Source organism: Dendrobates tinctorius, unplaced genomic scaffold (assembly GCF_039654945.1).
Source record: "Dendrobates tinctorius isolate UK_male_01 unplaced genomic scaffold, ASM3965494v1 ptg000063l, whole genome shotgun sequence".
In the NCBI taxonomy this organism is placed as follows: Eukaryota; Metazoa; Chordata; class Amphibia; order Anura; family Dendrobatidae; genus Dendrobates; species Dendrobates tinctorius.
The window spans coordinates 71,231-95,603 of NW_027361731.1; the positions used below are offsets into that span (position 1 = coordinate 71,231).

Below are 24,373 nucleotides of genomic sequence, written 5' to 3' on the forward strand. Positions count from 1 at the left end.
GAACGGCAGATAGGTGTATCTTTTATTGAAATAGACTGTACTTTATGTGGGTTTGTACTGTGTTGAAATAAACCGCATGGTCTGTTTAACTGGAAAATCGATCCTGTGTGCCTTTATTCCACTGCCAAGTGAGTGTTCCCGAACACATTCAGTGAGTGCTAACTTACACCTTTTAAGAAAATACAATTTTCAGTTAAAATATTTCCAACATTTTGAACACGAAAAGATTTTCTACCCAGGTGGTTTCACTGATGTTTATTAAGAGTTGATTTCAGTGGAAAGGATTTCCCACATAAAAAAAATGAAAAAGGCTTCTCCCCTCTGTGAGTTCTTTGGTAACTAAGAAGAGATGAGTTCTTCACAAAACATTTTCCGCATTCTTAACACGAAAAAAGCTTCTCCCCTGTGTGAGTTCCCTGGTAAATAACAAGATCTGATTTCTGATTAAAACATTTCCCACATTCTGAACAGAAAAAGGCTTCTCCCCTGTGTGAGTTCTCTGGTGATTAATCAAATGTGATTTCTGGTTAAAAAATTTCCCATATTCTGAACAGGAAAAAGGTTTCTCCCCTGTGTGAGTTCTATGGGGCTTAACCAGATCTGATTTCTTTGTAAAACATTTCCCACATTCTGAACAGCACAAAGGCTTCTCCCCTGTGTGTGTTGTATGGTGCCTAACCTAATATGATTTCTGGATAAAACATTTCCCACATTCTGAACAGCAAAAAGGTTTCTCCCCTATGTGAGTTCTCTGGTGCTTAACCAAATCTGATTTCTGGTTAAAACATTTCCCACATTCTGAACATGAAAATCTGAGTCCGACATGGCTGTTCAACATAATTAGTACTGATCATTCTTGTACAATGAGTGTTTTTATTTTAACATGGCCAAACATTATGAATGACAAGGGATTGTCCTAGTAGTGGTCAACCCCTTTAAGTAGATACAATTTTCAGTTACAATATTTCAAACATTCTGAACATGAAAAGGCTTCTCCCCTGTGTGACTTCCTTGATGTTTTTTAAGAGTTGATTTCGATGGAAAGGATTTCCCACATTAGGAACATGAAAAAGGCTTCTCCCCTGTGTGAGTTCTTTGGTGACTAAGAAGAGATGATTTCTTCACAAAACATTTTCCACATTCTGAACAGGAAAAAGGCTTCTCCCCTGTGTGAGTTCTCTGGTGCTTAACCAAATCTGATTTATATTTAAAACATTTTCCACATTCTGAGCAGGAAAACGGCTTCTCCCCTGTGTGAGTTCTTTGGTGCTTAACCAAATCTGATTTCTGGTTAAAACATTTCTCACATTCTGAGCAGGAAAAAGGCTTCTCTCCTGTGTGAGTTCTTTGGTGTATAACAAGACTCCATTTCCGGTTAAAACATTTCTCACATTCTGAACAGTAAAAAGGCCTCTCCCCTGTGTGAGTTGTTTGGTGATTGACCAAATCTAATTTCTGGGTAAAACATTTCCCACATTCTGAACAGGAAAAAGGCTTCTCCCCTGTGTGAGTTCTCTGGTGTCTAACAAAATTTGATTGATTGTTAAAACATTTCCCACATTCTAAACAGCAAAAAGGCTTCTCCCCTGTGTGAGTTCTCTGGTGCTTAACCAAATTTGATTTATGGTTAAAACATTTCCCACATTCTGAACATGAAAATCTATTCTCTGCTATGTGAATTTCATTTTTAAGAAAAGTCTTTTTGAGAAAACTATTTCCATATTTTGAATTTAAAAATGGCTTCTTTCTTTTAGAATCAATTAGTTTTTTAATGCTTATATTGCTACTTTGATTTTGCTTAGTAGTTGGTAATGAACCAGAAGACAGAACCTGTTTCAAAGGATCAGATGATAGATCCTTGCTGTGAAGTGATGATGGTATATCTAGAGTAATGGCATTCATTTCAATTGAATCCTGGGTGATCTCAAGAGCATCCGATTTAAAAACTGAAGATGTCAGCTGTCCCTCTGATCTCCTCGTGCAGTCATCTGCTAAAAATAAAACCAATTTATAGTTTTGAATAAAATATCCTCAAATGTTATACTTTTGAACATTTCTACTTAAGCTGTCTGTAAAAATTACAAGCTTTTTAAAAGTATTGAATTATTCACCAAGACAATGACAGTTCACAGTCCTATCAAACGCCTCACAGCATGAACTAGTGCATCGTTGTGTTCAACGGCTTGTTCATTCTGCCTCCCAAACATGGAATAAAAAGCCACCAAACAATGTTATACAAGGGAAAGTTATACCAATAAAACTTCTACTCATCTCACGAAATACAAGACATCACTAAGGCCCATCATCTGTCAGTGGAAAAACAAAGGTTTCCACATTATTAGTGGCTCAAAAGCTCTTGAAAAGCAATATGGCTTCCATAAACCAATCCAGCAATATCTGCTCTCTCAAAGTCAAATTTCCACTCACTTCTGAGCCTTGTAGTGTGCCCAAACCACATTTAGCATCCATATATTTGGCATTACTACAGTGAGACAAACCCACTTTGTGTGTGTTTTTTCTTGGAGTACAATCTGAGCACTATGTGTTGGATAATGAAATGGCAAATGTGCAATTTTCACGTTGCAACAACCAGTGCGAGCTAACTTCCGTAATGTGGCTGTGGAGTCAAAATAGCCACTACTCCCATAGAATAATTCACTGAGGGTTATAATTTCTAAAATGAGGTCACTTTATGGGGATTTCTACTGCTTTAGTTTTCAGTAATTTTGTTATATTAGAATATCTGCAAATGGTGATGTTCCATCTCCACTGGAATTTGGTCCTGAGATGTTTGATTCATCACCAGGCGGCACCTCATTTATTGTGCAGGCGTTGCTGGTAATAGAGGAGATGTCGAAACCAGAAGCTCTGGGTGGTACTTGCTCTGTCCAGCCACTAAGATTAGGGTGTCTGAGACCAGTAGTTCCACCCAGTTAGGCAGTATGGGTTTGTGCGCTGTCCAGCTGGAGCAATCTGCTACCTGCTTAAGCCAATTGGAAAGCACCGAACCCTACTAAAGCTTAAAGCATAGTGCCGGAATCTGCCAGATACAGCCTTGATCTCCTCTGGTTCAGTCCTCTGTGCTCAGCTCCCAGCTGTTGTATTTATTTCCTGATGTAATCCCGGCCGGCATACTGACTACTCTTGTGTCTTCTGATTTTGTACTTTCTCTGCCCTCCTGGTTATGATGCAACTATTTGACTATTCTTCTTACCATCTCACACCACAGAATAGCAGGTAACACCATTACCCAAGCCTAGGGGTCCCTGTGTAAGTCCAGGTCCATGTAGAGGGGTTAAAGGATGATGAGAAAGGCAATCACTGGGATATGGAAAATGGAGTAGATAGAGCCAAGCTTTCTTGTGGGGGATATCTTTTGATCTGCCAGGTGACCACGACAGTGCTCCCAATACATTGTGTCTGCAAACTATTCCAGCAAGATCTGCGTTCAAATAGCTAAATGGCGCTCCTTCCCTTCTCAACACTGCCATGTGCCCAGATAGTAGTGTATAACCATATATAGGGTATTGTTGCATTCAAGAGACATTGGATAATAATTTGTAAGGTCCACTGGTTTCCTATTATCCTGGTGAAAACTCTCTTGGTAATTAAGACTATGGGGCTCAGTGGCTCTTTGCAATCTAAACTATCGTAATGGCCAATATTTTCTGCCAGATGAGTTTCAAGAAGAAATATTAGACATTCATAGAGAACTATTTATAATAGTGCAGAGCTGAGATGTCTTAAATTTAGATCTCAGGCATTTGGCAGAGGTAGTGGAGACCTTATTTTAAAGGCTACCAGGTAGTTGCAGACTCACATAAGCGAGTCAGGCCGACCCCACCATCATCAAACTACCATACAAAATGAACCTGTACAAAAAGAACTAGAATAAGAAAACATGATATATCCCCAACAACAACATATGTTTGGAGGGAGAGCTCCATCACTAAGCCAGAGGTGCACTTATTTATGGTGGACCATTGGAGCTACTGAGTTCTGAAATTATTTATTGCTCCCCATATCGGAAGACATTGTGCAGTAATGTCAATTCCTAAGGCTTGAAAACATAATGTAATTTATGGTGTTGGCTGATTTCATGAAACCAGGGCTCGAGCCATGCCAACACATCTCCTGCAGGTGTGAATAAATGTATATTACAGCCATCAACCACATACAGCTTAGAGATATATCATGGCACAGGTGTAATGTGTTTTATGTAGTTTATCGCAATCCGGCTTCAAGTTAGTTGGTGTTAAAAGAAATTGAAAAGTCAGGATAAAGGGAAACTCTGTGGCTATTGCACAGAAATTCACACTTGGCCTCACTGCACATTTAATGTTGTCGATCATAAAAGTGAAGTTTGGTCAGAGACTGGACCTGGTCTTGTAGGGACCATATGAGGACATTCAGCAGTACAGAAGGGAGAGAAGGTAGATTTATCCAGTAAGATATCAGGATTCTAGGAAGCCAACAGCATCATTACCCTCCACTTTCTCTTACAGACCCATCATAATATTTTTCTTCAAGTGATTTTCTAACTTGTCAGCAAATTCTACGTACACTGTCATTTGATTTCATAGTTTACAGATCTGGGCAGGTAACAGTCAGCATTTTCTAATTGAGGTAGATGGATCTTCCAGGTTGTAAGTTCTATAGAAAAGGGCTTTCAATGTCCAAAGTCATTTGAATAGAGTTTGGCGGGGGAGAGTGTTGTGGTCTAGAGGAATACTGGTGATCGCACGATTGTGATACAGCCGGACTACACCACCGATAAAGCAGTCACAGCCGGTGACTGAGAAGAATTTGTGACTTCTCTGCATTCATTGGTTACTACTCACCTGGGTAGTCAAATGTAGGAATCTCCTCTTTACACCGCTCATCACTCCTCACATATGTCTCTGTAGTATTAATATGGGTCAGATCTTCACCCTGAAACAAATACTGTAAAAGTCACAGACAGATGGAGAAGTCACATCTATGATCAGCTCTAATCCTGCCATCTCCACCGCTCTCATTACACAAGTTCTGTGATGTATTAAGAGAAGTATAGAGTCTACATCACATCAAATAATTATTCTCGTCTACTCCTTCTTGGTCAGATCTCTTCTGGAATACTGAGTCCATTTCTGGGCACCACATTTAGAAAAAAAACATTGAAAAGCGGGAACAAGTTCAGAGAAGAGCTACTAGGATGGTGAGATAAAACAATACTGGACACAAGACCTTCACAGCCGCCTACATATCATGGGAGAGATCTCATGACAACTTCTCTCCATCTACCTGATCATCCTGAGGAACATTGGGATCTTCTTTCTTACAGTCCTGTGGAAGAAGAGGATGGGGACATCCCTCTGGTGGTGTTGTCTCAGTTGATAGATCTGAAGGAAACACATGTAAATACTGAATTTATTCTTTACATACAGATAATTATAGGCTGTGTATTTAGTCCTCTTTATTACCTGGTGATGTGAGGGGCTCGGGAACCTCAATCATGACGTCCTTGTACAGATGTTTATGTCCTTCTAAATACTCCCACTCCTCCACGGAGAAATAGACAGTGACATCCTGACACCTTATAGGAACCTGACACATACAATAATACCATCATCCCCCGATCCCTTAATAGCGTTACTGTATAATGTCCCAGCATTCCCAGCAGTGTCACCTCTCCAGTCAGCAGCTCAATCATCTTGTAGGTGAGTTCTAGGACCTTTCTGTCATTGATGTCCTCATGTATAAGGGGGTGAGGTGGAGGCCACGTGATTGGGCTCAGGGGTCTTCCCAAACCCTGAGACACAGGGTCCTGACAGCGCTCACTAGAGACCTTCTTCACTACTGTGTAATCCTGGATATGGAGAGACACATTAATAAATCTCACTACAGACATTTCCGGAGTCCTCACCTCTCCAGTTCTGTCCATCTGTTATTCCCATAGATAAGAATGATGTAATGTGACGTCATCAGAATCTCTCACCTCTCCAGTAAGCCGGAAGAGAATCTCTAGGGTGAGGTGTAATATCCTCTCTGCCATCTTGTCTCTGTCCATATCAATTCTTGATGGGTAAATCAGAAAAATTCTCTTCTTCACTGGGAGGATCCGATATTGTAGAGACCTGAATGAGAAGAAAATGAGCTAATGTAACATCACAAAAATCCTGTGTAATAATACAATTACTGGAGATGATAAGGGAAACATAGGATAAGCATTGAGATTCCCCTGCTGCGCGGGATAGATCCCAAGCATTGCCTGGCACTGTGGTCTCCCATTCGGGTCCAGCCGTTGCAAGTGCTGCTCAGCACAACATCGGTCCCAGCATTTTACTCGGGCTTATGGGATACGTTTGGTAACTGCTGGCTCTCCAGCCAAGTCTATAGTAACCAGTGGTGTACAGGTACAGCCTTGCGTTTTGGAGTCTAAGTCCAAAAATCACCTTACTGAGCATGTCCGTGATGTGGCGTCATCTCATTGGTGGTCAGACATTAGCTGCTCTGGTGAGGTGGCAGCTCCGGAATGGCCAGTGGGCGATGTCTCGGCCGACTGGGCGTGAGTGTTTGGGGTAGAGCTTAGGGTATAAAATTCTTCCACCAGTTCACGCGAGCTCGCTGGTATCATTTACTTTTGGTGTGTGTGTGTGTATACACTGTATCAGCCATCAGAGGGAAGTCTGATCTGGGTCTGCGTGAGTTCAGGGCTGGCAATAAGCCATTAGAATTCTGGCTCCGAGCCGAGATTTGTTGAGTGTACTCGCTGACTGCATGATCAGTATTTGCTTCTTCCCATGTAAGGGCTATACTTCCCTGTGAGGTTACATGGTATTGTACTTAGCTTAACTTGAGTTCCTTAACTCTGCATATGCTTCTTCTATGTGTGCGGCTAGCACCGCTTAGTAGCAGAGGAAGCTCAGCCCACGTGCAAATTTTCCTCTGTGACGTTTAACAGGTCTTAGCACCTTGCTTTCTTTAAGCACTACCTCTCGGTGAATAAACTGAGCTGGGTACTCTGAGTTCTGTTCACATTGTGTGATGTTTAACACACTGTGTTCTTGGTGATCGCTCGCTGGTTAGTTCCCCCATTGTTCTCTAGCAGCAGTTATACATCTCTGCACGGTGGACCCCTGGTTTATTATTATTTCTATTTAGTGCAGTATACTAGTGCCAGGATCTGGCTAGTAATAGCGGATGAGCAGCGTCTTCAGTGGTACATCCAGCAGCTGGAGGGCAGGTTGTCCACTCTTGAGCGAGCAACTTCAGCTGTGGATTTTACAGCAGTAGCGGCACAAGCAGCCAGCGAGGCTGCTGCCAGGGTTTCTGCTGCAACCCCTGTTTCGTCTTTCTCACATTTCCCGCTATCCGATAAGTTCTTGGGGACAGCAAGGCTTGCAGGGGATTCGTGAATCAGTGCGCTATACAGTTGGAGCTACTGGCCTCACGTTTCCCAAGGTGGGATTTGTGCTGTCTCTGTTCGCAGACAGGGTGTTGGCGTGGGCTACGCCGCTTTGGGAGTGTAATGGCCAGGTGGTTCAGAGCACCTCTTGCTTTCTGGGTGCCCGGAGACAGATCTTTTAAGGACATCGAGTGACCCATGACACCGCGCTCCAACTCTTGGCGTTAAGCCAGGGCTCTTAAATGGTCAGCCAGTTTGCCATCCAGTTCCGGACTTTAGCTTCCGAGTTGGAGTGGCCTGATGAGGTCCTGATTCCCATATTCTGGAGAGTCCTTGCTGACCATCTAAAGCACGGGTGGGTAACTTTTTCTGCCGAGGGCCATTTGGAATTTTATAATAGCGTTTGGGGGCCGCATAAAACTATTAATAATGATGAGCGAGTATACTCATTGCTCAGGTTTTTCCGAGCATGCTCGGGTGTCCTCCTTGAGTATTTTGGCGTGCTCGGAGATTTAGTTTGTCGATGCATTTGCATGATTTGCAGCTGCTGGTCAGCCTGAAAACATGTGGGGATTCCTTAACAAACAGGCATTTCTCACATGTATTCAGGCTGTCCAGCAGCCATAAATCATGCAGCTGAGGCTATGAAAACTAAATCTCTGAGGTCCCCAATAGGCATGTAAATGTCCCCATTAGGCAGCACAGGTCCCCAATAGGCAGGAAAATGTTCCCAATAGGCAGGCAAATGTCCCCATTAGGCAGCACAGGTCCCCATTAGGCAGAACAGGTCCCCAATAGGCAGCACATGTCCCCATTAGGCAGCATAGGTCCCCAATAGGCAGGCAAGTGTCCCCAATAGGCAGCACAGGTCCCCATTAGGCAGCACAGGTCCCCATTAGGCAGGCAAATGTCCCCATTAGGCAGCACATGTCCTCATTGGGCAGCACATCTCCCCAATAGGCAGCACAGGTCCCCATTAGGCAGCACATCTCCCCAATAGGCAGCACAGGTCCCCATTAGGCAGCACAGGTCCCCAATAGGCAGCACAGGTCCCCATTAGGCAGCACAGGTCCCCATTAGGCAGCACAGGTCCCCATTAGGCAGCACATACTGACCTGGTGTTGAACACAGTGACTCCTGGATGGCCCCCAGGCCCCGCACCGCACGCACAGCAGCACACGATCACCACCACTCCGGTGACCGGGGTGATGAAGATGGCAGGCTGGGGTGATGAAGAAGGCAAGCCGCAGGCCAGTCCAGCGCAGCTCACACTCTGACGCACGGTTACTCGTCCTCTTCATTAGTATCAGTGCGCGGGGGCCGCTGGGGTCCAGCGGGGTGTGCTCAGTCCCCGTCAGTGCGTGCACGTATCAGTGTGCAGTATCCAGCGGGCCGGGCTAGGAAGCAGAGCAAGAGTGCTGCTCTGGCTCCTGCAACAAGGTACCCGATCGCGGCTCTGGAGCGGCTGCGGGCCTGATCAAATGATATGGCGGGCCGTATACGATCCCCACCCCTGAAGTAAAAGATGCTTTGGTGACTAGGGAGATTCCTACTACACTGGAGGACTTTAATATCGGTGTCCACTCGCATCATTCTTCAGCATGCTGAACGAAGATTGGATCGAGCCCAGTGTAGACAAAGGATTGGGTTAGCCCCAAACTTTACCAATCCTTTGGAGTCTCCGGCATGGATGAATGAGCCTGTGGAGTCCATGGAGGTCTCTCAAGCAGAACCTAAAGCCCGTTCTGTACGTCCACAACTGACTTGCTTTGTTTGTAGGCAAGTAGGTCATTACGCTTATAAATGTCCCAGGCATCAGGGAAATGACTGCGTCTAGTCGCTATCGGAGGAGGCTCACTAGACACGGCAGTGTTATGATTGAGTCACCGAGGAGGAAAAAAAACAAAACACAAGCTCAGCCCAGAAAATCAGAGAGGTTGAAAACTAGCGGATTGCAGACCCCTGATCCTATCACACAACTAGCAGTAGCCGTGGAGTGTTCCTACGGTGATCCGAGACACCTTGTCACAGCCGGAGATCTACACAAGCCTAAAGAGAGAAAAGAGAAAAACTGACTGCCCCAGAGCAGACCCCAAAGCAATAGGCAGCCCCCAACATATAATGACGGTAAAGCAAGATGAAAACACTAACACAGATAGAAAGATAGGTTGAGCAAACGATGGGGCCCAAGATAACTAAAAAGGACAGGACAGAAAAGCTGCTGTCTGCAATCGGAGAAAACCCTGCCGAAAAATACTACCAACACAACTGATAAGCAAAAAGGACCCTGAAGTCACTAGACTTCAAACCCTATATCAGCACTCAGAATATTCTGGAAGCAGAGCAAAAGAGAACACTGATCAAGGAAAAAGAATCCAGCACACCCCCGGTCGGGGATGGCTGAACTCAAAAAGCAAGGTAAACAAAACCAAAACTAATAAGTTCAATAGCAGAGCAAAAACTTATCTTTGGGAAGCAGGAATCAGACTGGTCTCCAAGAATCCAGCTGAGAAATCACCAGCGACTCAGAAGGGCGTCGGCTGCCTTATATCCAGTCTGTAGTTCCCGTTACCCAATCACGATCCACCTGATCAGGTGTTTGGTTTCTTTCATCCAAATCATCCTTACTACCTTCCTTCACCAGAAGAGGGAGATCCTCGGACACAAAAGATGAATGAACAGATGAGCTCACAACACGGCAGATATGTCCTCCAAATTATGTTGTATGGGTCGACTACTCACAATACTGAGGCTTGCATGAATTCTGGGGCTGAGGGTAATTTTCTGTCTTCCCACTTCGTCCAATGGCACGCAATACTCCTAATGATGCTCCCAAAGCCAATCATCATCCGTGCGGTTAATGGGTCTGCTCTAACCATTCCTCTTTCTCTCTTGATGTCTCCAAAACATCAGGAGATAATTTCCTTATTAGTCATTCCAGAGGGTATTGATAAAGTACTTTCGGGCATACCTTGGTTTTGCCGCCATTCACCTCATATTGATTGGGCAACAGGGAGCATACAGGGATGGAGTAGTTCATGTGAGGGACAGTGTCTTAGGGCCCAAGTTCAGGTTGGATCATCTGAGGTCACTTCAGATCTAACCTCCCTTCCTAAGCACTACTGGCAATATGCCAACGTGTTTTCCAAGAAGGCCACGGAGACTTCCTCTCCATCGCCCTTGTGATTGCCCTATAGACCTCATTCCGGGGCAGAGCCTCCTCATGGGCATGTCTACCCTTTGTCTCTCCCAGAGACTGAAATTATGTCAGAGTACATCAGGGAGAATTTGGGGAGGGGGTTTATCAGGAAGTCGTTGTCTCCTGCTGGGGCTGGTTTCTTCTTTGACCAAAAGAAGAGTGGGGAACTACATCCATGCATTGATTATAGGGCTTTGAATGCCATCACCATCAAAAATAAATACCTTTGGCCACTAATCTCCGAGCTCTTTGATAGGCTGCAGGGTGCTAGGATATTTACCAAGTTAGACTTGTCTCTGAACTCTTAAGCGCCACTTCTCTTTATGCTAAATTGGATAAATGTGTGTTTGAGCAGGAGTCTTTACCGTTTCTAGCATATATTATTTCGCCAAGGGTTTGGCTATGGACCCTGCCAAGCTGAAGTCGGTGCTCAACTGGCAGGAGCCTCATTCCTTTAAGCAGTGCAGCGCTTTATGGGATTTATCACTTCTCTACCCTAGCAACTCTATTGGTAGTTCTCACCAAGAAGGGAGCTAATCCTAAGCAGTGGTCTGAGGAGGTCTCCAAGGCCTTTACATCCCTGAGATCCCATTTTGCTAGGGCGCTAATTCTACATGAGCCTGATGTGGATAAGCCTTTTATCCTGGAGGTGGATGCCTCTTCCATTGGTGCTGGAGCAGTCCTATATCAGAAGGATGCTGGAATCCCTTTAAGATCTTCACAGACCACAAAAACCTGCTTTACTTGCAGACTGCTCATCGACTGAATTCTCACCAGGCTAGGTGGTCCTTATTCTCTTGATTCTCTTGATTTAATTTCACATTCATTCGTGCCGATGCTCTGTCCCATTCAGTAGTCTCATCCGAGGAAGGGGACAAGCCATGTCTAATAGTCCCTTCGGAGAGTCTTCGAACGGTGGCAGCGTTGTCGCTAGAGCAGGAACCTACGGGCAAATCTTATGTACCACCTAATCTGCAGCCGAAGGTTCTCTCATGGGCACACACTTCCAAACTGGATGAGCATTTCGGCATCAAGAGGATCACTGAGCTTCTGGCGAGGTCTTATTGGTGACCTCGGATGGCGCGTGATGTGATGGAATACGTGCAAGCCTGTGTCTCGTGTGCCAGGAATCGACCTTCCAGGCAGAGAACTACGGGCTTGCTTCATCCTTTGCCCTGGGAGATGGTCGGGATGGACTTTATAGTGGACCTGCCTAAGTCCCGTAACAACAGGGTTGATGGGGTAGTCACTGACCAGTTTTCCAAAATGGTGCATTATGAGGGCTTCTGCCGACGTGCATCGTCGTCATGCTCCAGTCTTTGCCCCTGGCGATTTAGTGTTGCTGTCAGCTCGTAACATCAGGCTGCGTGCAGAGTCTATTAAATTTGCTCCCTGCTGCCTAGGTCCTTTCAAGGTCCTTGAGCAGGTGAATCCTGTAGTCTATCGTCTCAGCCTTACACCGCATTTGAACATCACCGACACATTTCATGTGTCTCTGTTAAAGCCCATGTTTATAACCAGGTCTTTTGGGACTCCTGCGGGGAGTTCAGATACATCATCGGATGACTTTGAGGTCATTACTATTGTCGGTTCTAAAGTGGTGAGAAGCAAAAACATTTTTTTGGGTGGACTGGAAGGGCCATGGACCAGAGGATAGGAACTAGGAGCCTATTGAACATATTCGTGCCCCTCAGCTTATTGCGGCCTTCGAGTGTGGCGAACATCAAAGGGGGAGGGGGGGGGACGCTAGCGGTGGGTGATGTTAGGAGTTAGGATTCTCCTGCTGCATGGGATAGATCCCAAGCATTGCCTGGCACTGTGGTCGCCCATTCAGGTCCAGCCACTGCGAGTGCTGCTCAGCACAGACGTCAGTCCCAGCCTCTTGCTCAGGATCATGGGATATGTTTGGTTACTGCTGGCCAAATCTATAGTAACCAGTGGTGCACAGGTGCAGCCTTGCATTCTGGAGTCTAAGTCCAGAAATCACCTTACTGAGCATGTCCATGATGTGTCGTAATTTCATTGGTGGTTGGACGTTAGCTGCTCTGGTGAGCTGGCAGCTCCTGATTGGCCCGCGAGCGATGACTCAGCCTACTGGGTGTGAGTGTTTGGGGTGGAGCTTAAGGTATAAAAGGCTTCCATCGGCGCACGCGAGCGCGCTAGTATCATTTACTTTTAATGTGTGTGTATATATACACACTGTATTTAGCCATCAGAGGGAAGTCTGCGTGAGTTCAGGGCCAGCAATAAGCCATTAGAATTCCGGCTCCTCCGGAGAAGAGATTTGTTGAGTGTACTCGCTGACTGTGTGATCAGTATTTGCTTCTTCCCGTGTAAGGGCTATACTTCCCTGTGAGGTTAACAGGGTATTGTACTTAGCATCACTTGAGTTCCTTAACACTGCATCTGCTTCTTCTATGTGTATGACTAGCACCGCTTAGTTGCAGAGCGAGCTCAGCCCACGTGCTAATTTCCCCCTGTGACATTTAACAGGGTGTCACACCTTGCTCTCTTTAAGCACTACCTCTCGGTCAATAAACTGAGCTGGGTACTCTGAGTTCTGTTCACATTGTGTGATGTTTAACACAGTGTGTTCTTGGTGATCGCTCGCTGGTTAGCTCCACCATTGCTCTCTAGCAGCAGTTATATATCTCTGCACGGTGGACCTCGGTTTGCAATTGCACTTTATTATTACAGTATTATTATTTAATGCATTCCGCCAACCCTAACAACATATGAAGAGATTTATTATTTTACAGCACTTAGTTTTCTTCTTTCCATCTACTAATAAAACCTATATATTTAGGCCACAGACAACAAGCAGTTTCCTCCTCGGAGTCGGCAGCTGAATACGTTCCTCATAGACTCATCTTCCATAACGCTAATTCTCGTCTCATTACCGACACTGGAATCGGCATTAGCAATACTGCAGGAGATATTCATTACACGGGACAGGAGAAATAACTACTTCATGATGAGGATGACATGTTCATCTTCTACTACGGCTCTAGAAATAGATTTGTCCAGAGTCCGTCACTGACTCCATCCCCACCGGCCGTCTATATGAAGGTTTCCCGTCTTCCCCGCTCTGGAATCTTCTATCACGTTAGATCTCAGGTCTGATTCACACACAGAAGTTTAAGGAAAAGCTTTTGTTTCCACAATTAACACGGGCAGAAATGATCTGATCCCAAAACTCTCCATATACAGTGATTTATGGGGTTTATTTTTGGCCTTAAGAATTTCCTATATCACAAGAAAAACACCAAAAAAAAGCAGATATTGAAATGTTTCAAAAGAAAAATTGGCTCCAGCAATTCTTGTAAAGATAAAAAAAACAAAGCAGAAGACACATTTTATTGTATTTTAAAAAGTGAAACATTTTTTTAATTTTTTTTACAAATTAACTCTTTTGGGCACCATAATATAGATGTACACCGCAGGGACGGCACAGGTGCGGCTACGACAAAAACGCTGGTTGTTTAATCACTTGCTGATGTGAAAAGCAAACATGAGATCTAAGAAGGTAGGACAGAGTCCGGCTGAATGCCCTCCGCCCCCAAGTACTCGATAGTATGGGGCGGCCTAGTTACTACAATACTTACACGCCTAATAATGGTGTCTGGGCTGCAATGTATGAAGGTCTATTAGGCCGGGCCAGAGGCAGCGTCCAATAAGTTACCTTTTAACCCCTGTAGAGGTTTGTACTCACTCGGCTGCCGCTGAGGTAGGCACAGAAAGCGGTATTGCTGCAATGTCTAGGCAAATATATTTAAACTTCATAAACAGCTCAGAATAGAAAAAGAAAAGAACAACCTTTTCTGGCACAAAGAGAAAACATAATTTAAAAAGTCCATACAACATACAGCGGGCCCACCAGCTCAGAATAGTGTCCGATTCTTTAGGCCTTAGCACAGACCAACACACAGGAGACCCACACATCTCCAGCTCCAGAAACTGAATAAGAGACTTAACCTCCATTTTATCTGCCAAACCACAACCCTGGGAATGGGACATGTAAGCAGTCAATCCCACCCATCACTGGAATGGCCTAATAACTCTCTCAGCGCTATATGTGCTGGAGCATGCTTCTGAGCTCACATCACCGCAGCTATTAGCTGCAATGACACATATCTCACCTCAAGGACTTGTGTGGTGGCCATCTTACATACTCCCCTCTGCCTAAAGCTGGGGGGGGGGGGGCTTGGCACCTTCTTCCAACAAACAGTGATCTCTCAACAGAGCATCAGCATTGCCATGCAGTTTCCCTGGACTGTGCTACACATGGAAGCTAAAATCTTAAAGTGCTAGGAACCACCTGGTCACTTGGGCATTGTTCCCTTTCTTCTCAGTTATCCACTTCAGTGGGGCATGTGTGGCGCCCCGAGGAGTATGGTTGCCACAGTGGCATTACCTTCCTCCAAGGGAGTGTGATGTCATGCTTGGAAGCAATGAAGGGTCTCTCTATCAGGTAAATCCTGCACACAGCACAGTTCCCACTCCAGGCCTGCAGAGGGAGCTCTGAACCAAACTGGGGGAGGAGCTGCTCTCTGTGGCCAGGAAAGGGAAGTTAGTGAAGTTCATGTGGAGAAGGCGAAGTGTGTGGACGTGGGAGAGAGGAGCTGGAGGATTGAGCGGAATTCAGGCTCACTTCTAGCTGTAGCGCATGGTCCGGAGTCCGGTATCCGAGGTTGTAAGGATGCTGATGGTCCTGCAGCAGAACCCGGAGGAACGAGAAGATGTAAATGCTCTGTTCCCAACTAAGACTCGGAGGCACAGCAGTAACATGTGTGAGCCAGAAATGGCAGGCAGCCGTAGCCTCCTATACGGGGTGAGATCTAAAAGAGAGCAAGCAAGGGGAACTTCAGTGTAACTCAGTACTGCAAGTACCTCGGATAAGCGCTAGGAAGGAGACTACACAACCCATTTGCATAGAGAGATTCCTAAGTTGCTTCCAGGCTGATCAACTCCTGTTTCATCTGTAATCTGGATCCTGGACTGCACTTACAAAGCAAAGTAAAGGTAAAGGAAAATGCACCCTGTTGTGTCATTGCCTTCTTCCTGCAACCCCTTCAGCACTGCTACATCTCTGTGCCTAACAGTGCACCCTCTTCCTCAACACCTAATACTACTGCCCTGGGACTACAGCTCTACCTGTGGGGAGCTATTACATCTTGCTGCCTTATACAATCTGTCCCAGAGGATCTGCCTGCAGCGTCGGCTTAACCCCTTCATTGCCAAGCACCACAGGTGGCGTCACGTATCATCCGCCTATAACCTTTATTCAGCCACGTTTCATCCCTTTTGCATGGACGTCCAGGGCCACGGACTGGGTCACTGCCACCATGACACGTCCCTCTGAGACACCGGCCCGGTACCGAGCAACCCCACTGCCCTGGTGGGCGATTCATTTTGGCGTCACAAACAGGATTTATGAAGCCCGGTGCCACCGAGTCCTGTGTGCCAGAGACTGTATTGTGTGTCATAGACTTATTGTGCAATTGCTGCCATTACCCCGCCACTTGGTGCGTGCGGGAAGCCAAAGGGGCGTGCCATAATGGGCAGACCTGCAAGAGAGCGCGAAAAGTGAAGTGCTGCGCGCGAAGAGACCAACGGGCGGGAAGTGAGGAGCAGAGGCCTGCAGTCCCGGCGTCCCCCGATCATCCAGCCTGCGGAGCGGCGACCGGTAAGCCAGCGCAACACAGTGCCTGGCCAACGTTAACTAGGGGGGGGGGGGGAATGTCTGAGGCAAGAGAAGATGCAGCGATGAACACCACCGCACCCCTCACAGTGCCGCAAGATGCAGGGGAAAGCACAGCTGCGGCTCCAATGGCACCGCAGAATCCAGTGGCCAGCGCCGCCTCCTGAGCACCACAAGAACCAGCGCCCACCACAGCAGTCTCCATAATGCCGCTGTCCATGCCCTATATATTGGGAGCAGCCTGGTTACCGCAGTACTCAGGGGAGTCACATACCCTGAGTGAATTCAAAGACAGACAGTGCAGTTTGTTTGAGGTGTATCCTCTGTCTGAAAGCCAAAAAGTGAACATCCTTATTGGGCAGCTACAGTTGTGGCCAAAAGTATTGACACCCCTGCATTTCTGTCAGATACTACTCAGTTTCTTCCTGAAAATGATTGCAAACACAAATTCTTTGGTATTATTATCTTCATTTAATTTGTCTTAAATGAAAAAACACAAAAAGAATTGTCCTAAAGCCAAATTGGATATAATTCCACACCAAACATAAAAAAGAGGGTGGACAAAAGTATTGGCACTGTTCGAAAAATCATGTGATGCTTCTCTAATTTGTGTAATTAACAGCACCTGTAGCTTACCTGTGGCACCTAACAGGTGTTGGCAATAACTAAATCACACTTGCAGCCAGTTGCATGGATTAAAGTTGACTCAACCTCTGTCCTGTGTCCTTGTGTGTACCACATTGAGCATGTTGAAAATAAAGAAGACCAAAGAACTGTCTGAGGACTTGAGAAACCAAATTGTGAGGAAGCATGAGCAATCTCAAGGCTACAAGTCCATCTACAAAGACCTGAATGTTCCTATGTCTACCGTGCGCAGTGTCATCAAGAAGTTTAAAGCCCATGGCACTGTGGCTAACCTCCCTAGATGTGGACGGAAAAGAAAAATTGACAAGAGATTTCAACGCAACATCCAAACAAGTTCAAGCTGCCCTGCAGTCCGAGGGTACAACAGGGTCAACCCGTACTATCCGTCGGCGTCTGAATGAAAAGGGACTGTATGGTAGGAGACCCAGGAAGCCCCCACTTCTTACCCCGAGACATAAAAAAAGCCAGGCTGGAGTTTGCCAAAACTTACCTGAAAAAGCCTAAAACGTTTTGTAAGAATGTTCTCTGGTCAGATGAGACAAAAGTAGAGCTTTTTGGGCAAAGGCATCAACATAGAGTTTACAGGAGAAAAAAAGAGGCATTCAAAGAAAAAAACACGGTCCCTACAGTCAAACATGGCAGAGGTTCCCTGATGTTTTGGGGTTGCTTTGCTGCCTCTGGCACTGGACTGCTTGACCGTATGCATGGCATTATGTTGTCTGAAGACTACCAACAAATTTTGCAGCATAATGTAGGGCCCAGTGCGAGAAAGATGGGTCTCCCTCAGAGGTCATGGGTCTTCCAGCAGGACAATGACCCAAAACACACTTCAAAAAGCACTAGAAAATGGTTTGAGAGAAAGCACTGGACACTTTTAAGGTGGCAAGCAATGAGACCAGACCTGAATCCCATAGAACACCTGTGGAGAGATCTAAAAATGGCAGTTTGGAGAAGGCACCCTTCAAATATCAGGGACCTGGAGCAGTTTGCCAAAGAAGAATGGTCTAAAATTCCAGTAGAGCATTGTAAGAAACTCATTGATGGTTACTGGAAGCGGTTGGTCGCAGTTATTTTGGCTAAAGTTTGTGCAACCAAGTATTAGGCTGAGGGTGCCAATAGTTTTGTCTGGCCCATTTTTGGAGTTTTGTGTGAAATGATCAATGTTTTGCTTTTTGCTTCATTCTCTTTTGTGTTTTTTCATTTAAGACAAATTAAATGAAGATAATATAACTAAAGAATTTGTGTTTGCAATCATTTTCAGGAAGAAACTGAGTATTATCTGACAGAATTGCAGGGGTGTCAATATTTTTGGCCACAACTGTAAGTGGTGCAGCGCAAAGAGAAGTAAAGTCCTGGCAGGACACTGATAGAGACTGTTAAAAAAAAATTCTGGCTAAGCTAAGAAGCACCTTTGACACCCGCACTGCAGCTGAAATAAAAAGATTCTTTGGGTGTAAACAAAGGGTGCAGGACAGTATACGGGACTATGCTCTTAACCTGCAGGAGGTGCTGCGAGCCATAAAGCAGATTGACACAGACAGTGTGAAAGAAGGAGACAGACTGAGGAGCAATTTATTGAGGGACTCCTATCCAGTACCCACAGAGCACAGCTGCACATCATAGCCCTATAGAACCCTGATCTAGACTTTGCAGACTTTAAAGACAGGGCTATCCGGGTGCTGCATGAACCAAATGTCAGCCGGCCAGCGCCCCCTAGGCGCCCAGCGATCACATACCACCAAGAAGCAGCATCTTTCCCTCCGAGCCCTGTGGAGGCTGACGCATAGACTCTAGATGGTGATCCATCTGAAGAACTGCGCCTTCAGGTCCAATAGCTGACCAAAAATATGGCTGCACTTGCCAAAACTGTGCAAACCATGCAGGTGTCCCCAAAGGAGAAGATCCAGCTGGCCTCTAGTCCAGAGGATGTCCCATGGCTACGGAAGAAGAGGATCCCGCCACTCCGAGGGAGAGACAACGATCGCTATGACCAGAACGGACGTCCCATCTGTCGTCACTGCCGCAAGGCAGGCCACATCGCAAGATTCTGTTATTTAAACGAGCAACCCCTGGGGCAGAGGGCCAACCCCCAGGAGTAGGACCACAAGGCCCAAAGAACTGGTGAGCCAAGTATGTTGGAGAGCGATCGGTCCTCCCAGTGGTGATTGACGGCATCCCCATGAATGCTTTGCTGGACACTGGCTCTCAGGTGACAACTATGCCATATATCCTTTACAAACGGTATTGGGCTGACTCTGTGCTTACTCGCAGCCCAAGTGATGAGCTGACATTAGTTGCCAGCAATGGTCAGTCTTTGCCACAAGTAGGATGTAAAGAGATTACCAATAACGTGGGAGTGGAGTTAAAATCTCAAGGTCTGATAGTTGTAGACATTGATCGACGAGAATGTAACCCCATGATGACCTTAGGTACTTATGTGATTGAAAATTGTCTTGCCGAGGTTATTGTTTTGTTGCAACAGGTAGCTGAGACTGCTGGTTCCAGTGAGCAACGAGTCCTGCAGAAGGAGATCAAGGCCCTGATGCAAAGACAACAGGTAGAACTGTCTGGGGGAGAAATTGGCAGCGTCAGAGTGAGTGATTCTTTCCCCATTGCGATACCCTCCAGATGTGAAATGTTAATTTGCTGTCAGGCAGCCATAGGCCTCAGAGGAAAAGATTACCAAGCATTGGTAGAGCCAGTGTACTCTGATATCCGGCCCACTGCCCTGACAGCCAGAGGGGTAGTTGATGTCCGCAAAGGGAGAGTACCTGTACACCTCTTGAATTGTGGGGAAGAGGAGGCCACAATACCTCGGTATGCCACAGTTGCTAAGCTGTTTACTGTCAGTATCAACACAATACAGGCAGCAGAGCCCTTGGTCTCATCCGATCAGGCAGGGGACAATGGCTCTGTAAAGCAGCTGGAGGAGTATGAACGGGTATTCAGCAAACACCCTCTAGACTTTGGGAAGGCAAAAGGGGTTCAACACCATATCCCCACTGGAAATCATCCGCCCATTAAAGAAAGGTACCGGCCTATACCCCCAACACAATATCAATGTGCCAAAAGTATGTTGCGGGAAATGAAGGAAGCTGGGGTGATCAGAGATAGTTGTAGCCCCTGGGCAGCCCCAATAGTCTTTGTGAAAAAGAAAGATGGTACCATGAGAATGTGTGTTGATTACAGAAAAATTAAAAGCATTACACATAAAGATGCCTACCCATTACCCAGAATTGAAGAGTCATTAGCTGCACTTAAAACTGCTAACTATTTTTCCACCTTGGATCTCACTAGTGGGTATTGGTAGACAAGGAGAAAACAGTGTTTACTACACCAATGGGTCTCTGCGAGTTCAACTACATGCCGTTTGGGCTCTGTTCCGCCCCAGGGACATTTCAACGGCTAATGGAGTGCTGTCTTGGACACAAGAACTTTGAGACGGTTCTGTTGTACCTTGATGATGTCATTGTTTTCTCCAAGACTTATGAAGACAATCTGGAGCACCTGGCTGAGATGTTTGAAGCCTTGTCCAACTTTGGCCTGAAAGTGAAGCCATCCAAATGCCACCTCCTGAAGCCCAAGGTACAGTATCTCGGTCATGTGGTGAGCGCAGAAGGTGTGGCACTGGATCCTGACAAGCACTGGATCCTGACAACGTCACTGTCATCCAAGACTGGCAGAAGCCCAGCAACCTCCATGAGGTACGTCAATTCCTCGGGTTGGTAGGCTACTACCGAAGGTTCATCAAAGGCTTCACTGAGATAGCCACACCTATGCAAAATCTTCTGGTGGGCCAGCCCAAGAAAGCCAGGAAGAAGAGTCCTACATTTGAATGGAATGAGGAACTGGAGAGGTCCTTCACTCGACTGAAAATGGCTCTCACAGGAGATGAAGTTCTGGCCTACCCAGATTATGACCAACCATTTGTTCTGTATACTGATGCCAGCAACGTGGGACTGGGAGCAGTACTGTTACAGGTAGAGAATGGCAAAGAAAGAGTGATCTCCTACACCAGCAGGAAGCTTCGTCCCACTGAAAGGAACCCTGACAACTATAGTTCCTTCAAACTGGAGTTCCTCGCCATAGTCTGGGCTGTGACTGAATGATTCAAGCATTACCTAGCTTCAGCCAAGTTTACCATTTTCACGGACAACAACCCGCTGACTCACTTGGAAACTGCAAAACTAGGTGCACTGGAGCAGCGATGGATGGCCTGGCTGTCTAACTATGAATTTACCATCAAGTATCGAGCGGGGCACAAGAATGCCAATGCTGATGCACTGTCCAGGATGCCCAATCTGCCAGATGGGGGGAGAAGACCCTGAGGCACTCGAAGAAATAGAGTTACCTGCCTTCCACAGGCCAATTGCGGCCCAACGTGCCCAAGGAGTGAGAAACAGATGATCTATCGTGAAAGAGGCCACCCTAAATCCGTTGCCTCAACATGCCTGGGCAGAAACGCAGGAGAGCGACCCCGCAGTCCGCCTGGTAAAGGAGCTACTGTCACAAGCTGACTCACGCCCAGGTCCAGATGCTCCTGAAGAAACCCAGCAGTTGTGGAAGGAAAGAGGCAGGCTGTTCATCTATGAGGGGAAGCTGTGTCGGAGGAGTATCAATGCCCGCACTCATGAGCTGGTCTGGCAGGTAGTAGTCCCAAAGAGGGAGGCATCAAAGGTCTTGGAAGCATACCACAATGGAGCTGGACACTTCGGATGGAAGAAGTTGGAGGCCTTGCTCCGGGAGAGATTCTACTGGGCTGGTATGAGAAAGGCCATTGAAAATTGGTGCCGGGAGTGTGGACAATGCAACCTGCGCAGGAAGGACCGTAACAGCCAGCAAGCTCCTTTGCAGCCAATAATAACTAAACAGCCACTCGAGTTGGTAGCCCTGGACCATGTGAAGCTGGTCCCAAGCCGTTCAGGCTACATTTATGCTCTTACCATCATTGACCACTACTCGAGATTCCTCGTTGTCGTGCCTGTCAAGGATCAAACAGCCAGGACAGCAGCCAGAGCATTCCAACAGCACTTTTGTCGACCACACGGATATCCCGAGCGAGTGCTTACCGATCAAGGTCCTGCCTTTGAAGCAGAAGTGTTCCAGGAATTCTGTAACTTGTATGGTTGCAAGAAGATCAGGACAACACCGTATTATCCACAGACCAATGGCATGTGTGAAAAGATGAATCAAGTGGTGATCGATCTACTGAAGACCTTGCCTTTGGAAGAGAGGAATCTGTGGCCAGAGAAGTTGCCAGATCTGGTAGACCTCTACAATCACATTCCTGTGAATTCCACCAACTGCACTCCAGCCTACCTAATGAGAGCGAGGCCTGGCAAGCTGCCTATTGATTTGGATATGGGAGTCCTGACACCTGAGGTGACATCACCAGATGCTGACTGGGACACAGAGAGGCATCAGCAGTACCGAAGAGTACAAGAGTGCGTAGAAAAAAAGAGTCTAGCTCAGGCGAGAAAAAAAAACAGGAAAAGAACTACAATCAACATGCACCTGTAGTTCCCTTGTCACCAGGAGAACAGGTCCTAAAGAGGAAAAGGAGAATGCATAAATTGGATGACCAATGGGAAGCTGAACCCTACACCGTCCTACCATCAAACTTTGACAACGCCAAAGTGTGCCTTATCAGTAAGGATGGAGGAAAAACCTCATCAGCAGTGTCGAGGGATCATCTGAAACTGTGCCCTGACCAACTAAAGGAAAAGATGGGAGGGCAAAACAACCTTCAGCCCATAGAGGAAGAAGAAAAGGTCAGCACTGTACTCGGAGAATTCCCTGCAAATTGGACTAGAGCGAATCAAGCCATAGTGGTGCCAGTTTTGACCTTCCCCCAACTGGTAGTGCAAGAAGTGACTCCAGACCACCCTGAAAACCAGCAAGTACAGGCAGTGGATGCCACACCAGCAGTGGAGCAAGAGAATCCTCGCCCTGCCAGTGGTGAATCTGTCATGCTCACGGTGAGTAGAAGTGGTCCTAGGAAATCTAGTATCCCTGTGCTACGCAGAACCACCAGTAGTGTAGCCAGTACAACACGCACTACACCAGTAGTAGTTAACACAAGGCATCCAGTAAGGTCCCCAACAACACCGGTGATACGTAGGTCTGTCCGTAGTACAAAGGTATACCGCCCATAAGGTTTCGTATATAAATAAGTTATGTAAATGGTAAAATGTAAATATGCAACTTTTCAAGCTTATGTGCCTACAGAGACTCTGTAAGAATCTTTTGAGCAATCTCAGTTTGTTTTTGATGGACAATTGGGCCACAGGACTATGTGTGGCCAAAACAATCCTTGAACATAGTTACCAACTTGCTCAGGAAATGGACCATGGACATTGACGCATGGACTAATCGTCACAAGGACTATTTTTGAGCTTTGGTTTTTGTAATTTTTCATTTTTTGAAATCTTGTAACAGTTACAATTGTTTATTTGCTTAATATGTTTGCATGTTTTCTTCAGTCTGAGAGTACTGAATTGCACTAGTGGGAATGTGGTGCCCCCAGGAGTATGGTCGCCACAGTGGTATTACCTTCCTCCTAGGGAGTGTGATGTCATGCTTGGGAGCAATGAAGGGTCTCTCTATCAGGTAAATCCAGCAACACAGCACAGTTCCCACTCCAGGCCTGAAGAGGGAGCTCTGAACCAAACTGGGGGGGAGGAGCTGCTCTCTGTGGCCAGGAGAGGGAAGTTAGTGAAGTTCGTGTGGAGAAGGCGAAGTGTGTGGACGTGGGAGAGAGGAGCTGAAGGATTGAGCGGAGTTCAGGCTCACTTCTAGCTGTAGCACATGGTCCAGAGTCCGGTATCCAAGGTTGTTTGGATGCTGATGGTCCTGCAGCAGAAACCAGAGGAACGGGAAGCTGTAAATGCTCTGTTCCCAACTAATATGCAAATAAAGTCTGTGGAGCCTCATTTAAGAGTCTCAAATACGGCTCCATGGACTTTATTTGCATATTCGTATTTCCCAGGGAGCAATGCACCTTGGATTTCACTGTGATTGAGTGCCTTTGCCGGCTGCCGCAGTGTTTTCTTTGACTGGTCTCCCTGAGGTCAGTGATTGTTTCGTGATGTTGGTCTACTAGGCATTGCACCCACCTAGCCAGAATCCTACTCCACACTGATGAGGGGCAACACCCCGAAACAGCTGTCAACTCTCGGCACTGTTGCTTTTGGGCATGTGACAGCATCTCTGCCATGTTAACTTCCTCCACGTCTGCTTCTGGGTTGGCCACCAAATACAGAGCTTCCACGGGCTCTCTATCTTGCCGTGGCTTAATCAGTTTGACATGGTATACCTGGTAGAGCTTCAATCTCCCTGGTTGGTGGACTTTATAGTTGACATCTCCAACCTTTTCAACTCTTTCATAGGGGCCCTACCTCTTGGCCAAGAATTTGCTCTCCACCGTAGGTACCAGCACCAG

The 24,373-nt window shown here is 46.4% G+C and overlaps 1 protein-coding gene across 1 annotated transcript in view; it reads right to left on the bottom strand.

The window, feature by feature from the left end:
* Nucleotides 1-240: 240 nt before the first annotated feature.
* LOC141093952 (uncharacterized) overlaps nt 241-24,373 on the bottom strand; it is a 54,892-nt gene continuing 30,759 nt past the window's right edge. The window contains exons 2-7 of the mRNA XM_073579630.1: nt 5,978-6,116; nt 5,669-5,848; nt 5,463-5,586; nt 5,284-5,381; nt 4,842-4,932; nt 241-1,988 (exon numbers count right to left, since the gene is read on the bottom strand). Coding sequence (XP_073435731.1) covers nt 1,057-1,988; nt 4,842-4,932; nt 5,284-5,381; nt 5,463-5,586; nt 5,669-5,848; nt 5,978-6,116 — 1,564 coding nt within the window. The 3' untranslated portion in view covers nt 241-1,056. The remainder of the gene's footprint in view (nt 1,989-4,841; nt 4,933-5,283; nt 5,382-5,462; nt 5,587-5,668; nt 5,849-5,977; nt 6,117-24,373) is intronic.